This window comes from Agrilus planipennis, unplaced genomic scaffold, assembly GCF_000699045.2.
Source record: "Agrilus planipennis isolate EAB-ADULT unplaced genomic scaffold, Apla_2.0 scaffold146, whole genome shotgun sequence".
Taxonomy (NCBI): Eukaryota; Metazoa; Arthropoda; class Insecta; order Coleoptera; family Buprestidae; genus Agrilus; species Agrilus planipennis.
In genome coordinates, this window is record NW_020438977.1 from 210,915 (window position 1) to 222,007 (window position 11,093).

At 34.7% G+C, this 11,093-nt stretch overlaps 2 protein-coding genes across 3 annotated transcripts in view; one reads left to right on the top strand and one right to left on the bottom strand.

Annotated features, from left to right (window-relative positions):
* LOC108737705 (rap1 GTPase-activating protein 1) overlaps window positions 1–11,093 on the top strand; it is a 385,828-nt gene that overhangs the window by 169,779 nt on the left and 204,956 nt on the right. The window lies entirely within an intron of this gene.
* LOC112904716 lies at window positions 4,936–11,055 on the bottom strand. The gene has a single exon (XM_025975482.1). The coding sequence runs from the start codon at window positions 10,715–10,717 to the stop codon at window positions 5,519–5,521; it is 5,199 nt and encodes a 1,732-aa protein (XP_025831267.1). The 5' UTR covers window positions 10,718–11,055; the 3' UTR covers window positions 4,936–5,518.

Here is an 11,093-nt window from a genome sequence, read left to right on the forward strand (position 1 = left end):
ATTCACAGTTTTTTTGTCATTAGACAATACAAACCGGCCTCCCGGCCGGTACCGCCGCAACCGCTATGTCCCTGCATTTTAAATCTGTAATATCTTCGAAAATATTCATTTAAATTACATGCTGTAAAGGCCATATTGATCTATATTAAATGCAGAATGTATTTAAGTTACTTAATTGGATTAGAATTAATGCTGTATTGCTTAAAATCGCTTGGTAAATGAGCCATTATTTCTCATAAAAAGTAAAGGATAAAAAATGGTTATTGTGTCTTATCCCTAAAAGAGATAGACATATACCATCTCAGACTTTTTTGTAGACCTTTTTAAGATCTACAATATGTAGTACATTATTTTGATCTATCTCGTAGGGTTCAGCCAGCGTTTCCAATGTAAGCGCAAAAAAATGTTTTTATTTACGACATCACATTATAAACCTCTAAAATTATCAGCGTTTCTCTACTATATTATGCATGTATTATACATATAAACCTTCCTCACGAATCACTCTATCTATTAGAAAAAACAGCATCAAAATCCGTTGCGCAATTTTAAAGATCTAAGCATACATAGGGACAGACAGCGGGAAGCGACTTTGTTTTATACTATGTAGTGATTCGAATTTGAATTTAAATTTATGCACAAGCGACAGAGGGCGTTTGAGTACCTACAGTACCTCTTAACCTTTCTTGTAATCGGTGAGATAAGCTTTAAAGAAAAAAACCGTTATCTAGGTCTCAGAGTTAAATTACTAGTAAATTGCTAAAAGTATTGCATTTTATAATAAGTAAATTAAGCTGAGTTTGTCTGGAAAGAAAGGCGCCTTTGCATTGAGTTTTGTAACCACGTTCTTCTTGTTAAACTTATTAAACTTTTATATATGCAAGAATACTGTTTTTATTAGTTGGACCTAGTGCTTATCACTTCACTAGCTTCTGCACAGTGAAAATTATAACATGTACATATACAATATGTTTGTGAGGTACACGATGCATAACGTATCCCAAGCTGTTCACCCACCGGAACTTGCTCGAATATCGACGGGGCGTTATACCTACCTAGACCGGAAACAGACTGGCCGGATGGCGGAGGATAATGTGTTGGAAGTCGTTTTTACTCAGGCTAGCATGTAGGATCACGTAGAGGTATCGCTATTGTAAGACTGATGATTCAGATGGTATACGTACCGTAATTACTTTACCTGCATATAATAATACTTGTTGTACAATGTACATACAGTTACGTCAAATAAATTGGAACGTAATAGTTATTGAATAACAAAGTGCAATTTCATAGATAACATGCGGAACTTACTGAACTTTATCAAAACAATGTAATGTTTCTTATTAATTTACAATATTGTACTTCACATTTTAAATTAAATTGACTAACCTGTTACAGACAAAATTAAAAAATTAGGAATTTTACCAGCTGTTTCGATTTCGTCGCTATTTAGTTGAAATTGTCCATGACGTGCTGATCAGAACAATCAAACTCGAAATCGAAATTCACTCCTAGCGTTTTCGACAGAGTCTTTACCAAGAACTTATTGTTCTAAGTTTCCTGTGCCTATGCGGCATAACTGCTGTATGCTTTATAAAATTGACTTGAAACTGTTGGAACGGACCTCTAACGTTTATAAATTAAAAGTCTGCAAAAACTGTCCAGTCTTGGTTAATCAATTTAATGCCGAACTTGGTCCAGCCTTGAATGAACTCCATTCAGCCAAAGTTTGGGAATCTGTTTTTTCCATTTTCTACTTTATTAACTAACCCAATTCTGTAACACCTTTTAAATACTTTAAATTGCAGTCATTAGACATTATATATGCAAGAATACTGTTTACTGAAAAACAGACTGAAGGTATTTGTATGAATTTTCCTATATCACGTCGTATTTATCAAAAGATGATAGTTGAATGTAATAGAATACAAATATCTATTTTCGGTCCTCAATTCGCTACTAGGGTATAGGTTTTTTACAGTAGTATTTTTATCGATCATGTTTGAAAAAAAGAAGACATAAACAAAATACGTCACAAACTCACCACTCTCGTAAATTCGCAAACCCGTGGTAATTTAATTAACGACTGCACGTATTGCATTGTGACAAGCACATTTCTATTTGCTTCTAATCAGTCGAATGAACGGCCAGAGTCTCGAACTAATGAAAACCTACGTTGTCGTTTAATTAAGACTCCAAAGTTTAGAGCACGAAACGTATGCACTTGCTGAAATTTAAGCTTTTTCTACACGTACATATGTATATGTACAGGGTGGGAAAATATCGACAACTATATAGGACAACTCAGTAACAATAACAGATACAAAGAAATTAATGGCGGCTTCTCGATCTCTTTTTTGATGCAAATTTATTGGTGTTTTCAAAAAGTGACTATTGTCTTTTGTTTTCGAGTTATAAACAAAAGTTGAAAATTTCGAGTTTTGGCTGCATGTCCATGTTTGTAATATTAGGAAAGAAAAAACAATTTTTACCTTCTTCAGATACTTTTTTGCATGTCGGAAAAATTAAAAACAAGATCATTCCCTTTCGAGTTATGGCAGAAACTTGTATTTTTTTAAATAGGGACCATAGTTTGCTATGCTATAGTTAAAAAGATAACTTTTTCCTCATTTCAAATATGTGTAATATGTGGGGTCACATTCGATGAATGAGCATTTAATTACGAAAATAACCTTTTGGTAGTTTACCCCTTGCATTTTTTATATTGGTTTCATCTGTTATCTATGTGATAGTGATCTCCTGATCATTTTAATAATTCACTTTTCCCTACTCGTCATTCGGACATAAAAGAAGCTTAAATTAGCAGTGTTAAAATTTTATGACAACAAAGAGCATTGCTGGTACGATAGCAGCCCTCATCTTATCGTCGACGTTAGATCTCAAGGATGGTTTTATTTCTGGATAACTATTGAAATTTATCTCTGGTACCACATCAAAATTGTTATTGCTTTGAGTGATTTTGATATTATGAGGATGTGCACCATCTTACTGAAAGAACTTGCTATTTGCTTCGTTTAAAAAGTTATAATACCGTTGGCCATTAAATGCTCTTGATATAGGTGATAAGTTAGAACACTATTGCCTACTACAGTAAACCCCAAACACTAAAATCAGACCCTCCTTGAGATCTATAACGTCGACGATACGATGAGGGTTGCTATTGCACCAGTAGTACTCGTTGCCACAAAATTTCGGCACTGCTTCTTCTTCTTTTTTATATCGGGGTAGTATGACAAGGTAAGATGAACTGTCGAAATAAAACTTAGTTTCGAGTTTATTTATTAACAATTGTTTTTTAAATCTGTAAAAATATTTTTTTTTCTAAATTTAAGCCCATAAGACAAAAATCGTTTACGATAGCTTTTAGATAAAGGCATACATACAATGTCAACCAATTTTTTCTTTATCGGGAGAGTATTATGACAGAGGAAAGGTAATGGTGGTAACAATGTTTTTAATTACAAGCGACTGATCTTGATCAATTTTTTTTTTATATATTATATGGTTATATATATCTTTGATGTATATGATATCTTGGATGACAATGTAGTGTAATGTAGCACTACTTATCATGAGAAATAACCANGCCGATTGTGCCTCTTTGTCGCTCGTTCCGCGCTCTCGCTTGCACTTCAAGCCTTAAATGGAACGCCTCAGAGCGAGGTAACGCCGCATGAGTCATGTTTTTTCGTGCGTGCAGCCGGCTCCATCGAATTATAAGACGTTGTCACGTCAAAAGACAAGAAAATTATTTTTTTGACTAAAGTATAGCCAACTATCGTTCCTATTTAAGAAAATACAAGTTTATGTCATAACTCGAAAGGGGATGATTGTTTTTTAATTTTTTCGACACCACTGTGTCTAAAAAACGTAAATTTGTATCTGTTATAGTTATCAAGTTGTCCTATATAAACGTCGAAATTTTCCCACCTTGTAGATATATGTATATATGTAGCATGCATTCTTTTAATATTGTCATCATCTACGGTAACATCTCAATTTAAAATTCAATTTGATCAAAAAATAAAAGACCTTTTAGAAAAGTTTAAAGAACAATTTCTTTTCAAGCTTAGCTTCTATCGAATTTTTTAGATTTCAGGCCACTAGCGAAGTTTTGTGCTTAAGGGGGAGAGGAGAAGGGGAGCGTAACTTGTAGTTACTCTAATTTTCCAACTAAAATTTTACACCCACGTACAAATAACACCGTTCATCTCTACAGGGATGTAATTGTGCAAAAATATATATATACAATTAAAAGAATAAAAGCACCTAATCCAATAGGTTAATAGGAATCATTAGCTTAGATACTTGAATTCGCCCGTACTTAAATTTCGTCCCTAAATTCACTATATTGTTTAGGTCAAGGATATCGGAAAGGTCTATTTCGATTTTTATTGATACAGCATCAAGTTTCCTTTTTCGTGGTGGACCTGGCCGAATTTTTAAGTAAACTAAATTTTGTTGCGTTCAAAGCCACCGAATTACTCGCTGTAAATATTAGTTGACAACAACGAAAAACATCCCCAATAGCTATTTCATATTATTTACCAGCTACCTTCATGATATCTTGTGTACAAGAGCAATCGGACTTCTGGCATATATCAAATAATATCTCTAAAACTGTGTAAGGAGCGCTAATGAATCAGGTCTGTGGTCAGTTTGATGGAGCAAAATCAATTTTTCAATATTTTGACTTGTAAGATTCTTTTTATCTAAATATTTATGAAAAAATTTGACATTGGATTCAAAAGTTCTACAACTATTTTGAGTTTATCTTGTAAAAAGCTTGTTGTTATGTAAGATTTTGCCTTGCACAGTTGTGCCACTTCTATTCTACTTTCGAGATGTTTTTTTTGTAAGAAAAACACTTCGTAGAATTTAAATTAATATTTTAATATAAAATATATATACAGCTTAGAATTAGGGTGATAATGACGAAATGTTGATGATGGTTACTACAAAGATGATGACTATGATTCCTAAACTATGATTTCTAATTATTCGAGAACTGATAACTAAGACGACTAAAGACTGACTGATACAAATTACTTAAAATTATCTTACTGCTATGGTACAAAATTAAATGACACCGGAGGGGTGCGGATGGCATAACAGCGGGTAACAACATAATTGGGGTTGTTCAACTTCCCTTGGTCGGACAACTACGTGACCAAACAATGGTTTACAAAATGTTGTAGGTACCCAAATAAATAAATAAATTTTACAACCGAAACAAATTCCTTTCCAAAATATTTCAAAGTAATACTCATAACAAAGACTCTTAACAAGCCGCCCCCCTTGAAAGTTGAATAAACTTTCAAAACTAATTTGATTGTGATAAAGATAAAACACGATTAATAACTAATTTTAATTGACTTAAAATAAGTGAACTAGATTTAAATTGTAATACGTAATAAGTAAGGTAAATACATAATAAGAAACATTGCATACAAAGGAAGGCAAAAATGTTTGTCGCACTGAAAGAAAACACAGAAATTCACAGCTCCAACGGAAGCGCGCACACCTTTGACACAACGCGTTTCACAATAGTCCCACTACCAGTTTTCACGGACACTACGCGGATAATTCCATCTGTTCCGGGATGCACTGCTACAATTCTCCCTAACTGCCATTTCAGAGGAGGCGCGTTTTCTTCCTTTAACAGTACCATTGTACCAACATTCAGATGAATCTTCTTATCATTCTTCCATTTGGTGCGAACCTGAAGTTCACTGATGTACTCTTTGCTCCATCTTTTCCAGAAATGTTGTCGTATCTTCTGTATGTGCTCATATTTAGTTAGTCGGTTTTCCTTGGTCTCTAATAGCGATGGTTCCGGAATAGAGCTGAGCTTACGACCAATCAAAAAATGCGAAGGAGTCAAAGGATTAAGGTCGTTAGGATCGTTCGATATAGGGGATAACGGGCGTGAATTAAGAACAGCTTCGATTTGCGTCAGTAATGTGTAATATTCCTCATACGTTAATAATGCATTTCCCGCGACTCTTTTTAGATGATATTTTACGGCTTTTACTCCGGCCTCCCAGAGGCCCCCGAAATGCGGTGAACGAGGCGGTATGAAATGCCAAGATATGCCTAGTTTGCTACAGGTATTAACCAAAATATCGGACTGATTACGAATTAACTGATATAATTGCTGTATATCGGACTTTGTACCCACAAAATTTGTCCCATTATCAGAATATATATGTTGGGGCAACCCCCGACGAGAAATAAACCTGCGAATTGCAGCCATACATGCTTCAGCGGTGAGGCTGGTGACCAATTCGAGATGGATACCCTTGGTTGCAAAACATACAAAAATGCATATATATGCTTTGAAAGTCTTTGAACCACGACCCCTTTTCTCCTTAATATTAACAGGCCCGGCATAATCTACTCCGCAATTAGAAAATGGCGGGGAAGGTATTACACGAGGTCTAGGTAGCGAACCCATTAATGGTGTTATTGACCTGGGATTTGCTCGAAAACAAGTAATGCAATTTCGTATTACCTTTTTAATAACATTTTTTCCAGAAATAGGCCAGTATTTATCACGTAGTGAAGCTAATAATTGGTTCACTCCACAATGCAATAATCTTACATGTTCATTTTTTACAATCATATTTGTTAATTTATGATTTGAGGGCAGAATAATGGGGTGTTTTTTATCGAAGGAAAAATTCGAGTGTTGTATTCGACCGCCAACTCTGAGAATTCCGTCTTTGTCCAGAATGGGATTTAACGACAATAAATTGCTTTTGTTACCGATGTTACTATTATTTGTCAGAGCATGTATTTCTCTAAAATATATCTTTTGTTGAGCAAGTCTTATTAATGTTAAAAGGGCGCCTTGCAATTCGTTATTTGTTAATTGACCTAATATTCTATCTTGTTTATTTTTGCTAACATTTGATATAAATCTAAAACAGTAGGATACTACTCGCATTAATTTATTCAGTTCTGAAAATTTTGAAAACAGTTCGATATTATTTTGTTCTACTGAAATGTGTGTCAATAACCTTTGATCAGGTACGTTGCTTTCCTCGTATTGTGGGGAAGGCCAATGTATTTTACCTAAAGAAAGCCATCGTGGACCATTCCACCATAATTTATGGGATTGTAATAATTTTGGTTCTACACCTCGCGATATTAGATCCGCGGGATTGTCCTTTGATCCCACGTGGAACCAGCTTTGTTTATCTGAAATTCTTTGAATTTCAGCGACCCTATTAGCGACAAAAGTTTTCCAGTTGGAAGGTGATTTTGATAACCAAGATAATGTGATCGTTGAGTCACACCAATAGATACATTTGTCTATATGTAAATTAATCGAATCTTTCACTCGTTGCATTAATTGCGCAAGTACTACAGCACCGCATAACTCGAGACGCGGCAACGAAATATTTTTTAGTGGAGCGACGCGGGATTTTGCACATAGTAATGATACCGAGTAGTTTCCTAAAGAGTCCTTGCTTCTAACGTAAATGCAGGCCCCATAGGCCTTCTCTGACGCGTCTGAAAAGCCGTGTAATTCGATTGAATTAGCGTTTGTTACTGTAACCCAACGAGGAATAGAAATCTCCCTAATATCGGGCAATTGATCCTTAAATCTTAGCCACCTGGTATTTAGATGTAGTGGTATTGACTCGTCCCATGATAATTTAGATTGCCAAAGGTCTTGTATGATTAATTTAGCTATAATTACGATGGGTGCTAAAAGTCCTAACGGGTCAAAAATTTGCGCTGTCGCGGATAAAATAGATCTCTTCGTTACTTGATCGCTAAAATTGTAATTGTTTATGTCATATTGAAAGCTATCGCGCTCTGGGTTCCAAAGAATGCCTAGTGTTTTATTTTCGCTATGATCTTTTAGTTTGATAGTATTTTGTATATATTGTTCACGGCTCACGCTAATGTTGGAAATAATTTGTTTACTATTTGAGTTCCACTGACGCAATTCAAATCCTGCTGCTGATAAAATTTTTGAAACGTCCTGAACTAATTCTGATGCTTGCTCTATTGATTCACATCCGGTCAGTAAATCGTCTACATAGAAGTCGTTTTCAATGACCTGAGACGCGTTCTTATATGTTTCACGATTTTCTATTGCTAATTGTTTTAAACATCTTGTTGAAAGAAACGATGCACACGCGGTACCGTATGTTACTGTGTTCAAGCGGTAGATATTGACTGGTTGATATTTGTCTTTTCTCCATAGAATAAGCTGTAAATTACGCTGTGATTGATTAACTAAAACTTGACGGTACATTTTTGCTATGTCCGCAGTGACTACAAATGCATGTTGGCGAAAACGTAATAATATTGTGTGGATATCGTTCTGAATTGTGGGACCGGTGCATTGAATATCGTTTAATGATATACCTGAATCCGACTTCGCTGACCCGTCGAAAACTACACGAACCTTTGTGGTGATGCTTGATTGTTTTATCACAGCGTGGTGAGGTAAATAAAAGGTAGGTCCATTAACTTCAGAATCAGCAACCTTCGTCATATGACCTAAGGACTCATATTCCTCCATAAACTTAACATACTCATTCTTAAGACTATCATTTCTCTCTAATTTTCGCTCAATAGAATAAAAACGTTTTAAAGCTAATGTTTTGGATTCGCCTAATTCATTTGGTTCGCGTTTATACGGTATGCTTACTACAAATCTTCCATCGCGATCACGTGTATGCGTATTTATAAAATGTTCTTCGCAATGTTGCTCTTCTGGTGAATAATTACTGGCCCTACACTTGAATTCATCTAATTCCCAGAATCGAGTTAGCTGATTATCTAATTGATTACTACTATTTACTGTGCTGCAATGTGTTAAAAAATGGCATCTTGAATTATTTTGAATATTCATATGTGTTATTTCTCCCCCTAGTACCCAACCTAACTGGGTTTTCTGCAACGTTGGTTTATTCGCTCCTAATTTATACTGTCCTACACATAAAAGATTCCAAAACAAACCGGCGCCAATAAGTATATCTATTTTGCTAGGGACGTTACATTTGCTATCTGCTAATCTGATGTTTTCTGGTATTCTTAACTCTTTTATGTTGAACGGTGCAAGAGGTAATTGATCCGTAATGTTATCTAATACAAAACAAGTGATTTCAGAACTATAATTGCCTACACAAGATCTAAACTTGAGATTTACCTTATGCTGTATATTTGATGTGGTTTCCCCGATACCACCTACTGTTAAACTACATTTTGTTCTCTTTAGTCCTAACCGTAAACATGTTGAATTAGTTATAAAATTTGATTGCGATCCTACGTCCAACAGGACTCTACATTTTTGCAGCTTACCGTGACTATCTTCTACGTTAACACATGCGGTCGACAAAATTGTTTGATTTGTTTGTGGTTCACTAATGACACCGTTAGAGAATGATAATGTTGTTTTGAATGATAAATGATTGGACGCATGAGACGGGCCTGGCAGACTATCTTGTTCTATGTGTGCAGATTGATTGGACTCGACATTATTGCTATTTCTATTGTTTTCTTCTAAGTGCAATATAGTGTTATGCTTTTTATTACACTTTTTACATTTTTTCGAAAGACAGTCTTTAATAAAGTGATTTTTTCTCAAACAATTTAAACATAGGCGTAAACGTTTAATTTCTGAAATTCGCTCATTGATACTTAATTTGAGAAACGATTGGCATGTATATATGGAATGATCGGAGTTTTTACAGAAATGACAATATGTTGTTGATGTAGTTACATAGGATTTTGAATTACTATTATTATAATTAGCCTTGTTACTACTATTAAATAGACTCTGATTGTTTTTGTTTACTTCTAATGATCCTAATAAACTGCACCTTTTTTCTAAAAAATCTATTAACTCGGAGAAGGTTGGAAATTCATCCTTTGGTTTAAAATTTTCCCATTCTTGACGTGTAGTCAGACTGAATTTCGCGCTAATAATATATATGAGCAAGCTATCTAAAGTGGGTTGCTTATAATTTTGAAGACATTGCATTAGTTTTAATATGTCATCTAACATTGTTTGAAGGCCTTGATGTGTGTCCCGTTTCATAGACTCTATATTAAATAACGCTTTGATGCTGTTTTGTACTATTAATTTTTTATTTTCAAATCGACGCTTGAGCAAATCCCATGCAATATTGTAATTTTCGGAGGAGATTTTTATAGTTTTGAGTGATTGCGCAGCATCACCTTTCACGGCAGAAAGCAAATAATAAAATTTATGGATATCCGACAACTTGGGATTTTTGTTAATTAATGAGTCAAAGGAGTCGTGAAATTCGACCCAATTCTCAAAACGACCACTGAATGTTGGCAAGCTAATACTTGGTAATTTTAACATATTTGCACCAAAGTCGTCATACAAACTGTCATTATTTTTTAAAGGTGTGTTAAATTTTGATATGAGACATTTTGCCCGCGCGGTGACTTCATAAAATGTGCGTTCAAATTTTTCCATATCGCGATCATGTGCAACATCGTCCGACATACTAACAATTTTGAAATGAACTTGTTCATATTCTTTTAAAGATAATGTTATGTCAGCAAGACGGTCTTGAATTTCTACCTGTTCATCTTCAGTTGCTATTTCTTTGTTTGTTAAATTATCAAGACTATTTTTAAATCTTGTGAGGCGAGACTTAATTTGAGCTCTTTGAGATGTTAAAACTTTTAAAGTTTCCATATTACTGACACGTAATCGAATATCCAGGGAAATAAATGAGGAAGGAAACAAGGGATAACGCACTTACTTGATTTTTGTATATGCTCAAAATCCAAATCCAAGTGACTAACCAATCTGATGCGACGATATCTGCGGTGATATTTTGTTGAACTCGTTCTTGTGGCGAATGTTGCACAATTTCCCTAATCTTGAATTATCACCCACTACGACAGTCTATGATTATTCTCGAATAACTAATTTGGATTATCACCCACAACAGCCTATGATTGTTCTAGAATAACGTTTTTTGACGCTGCAATTAACTATCCGGCTCGAAGGACCAATTGTGTTATGTAAGATTTTGCCTTGCACAGTTGTGCCACTTCTATTCTACTTT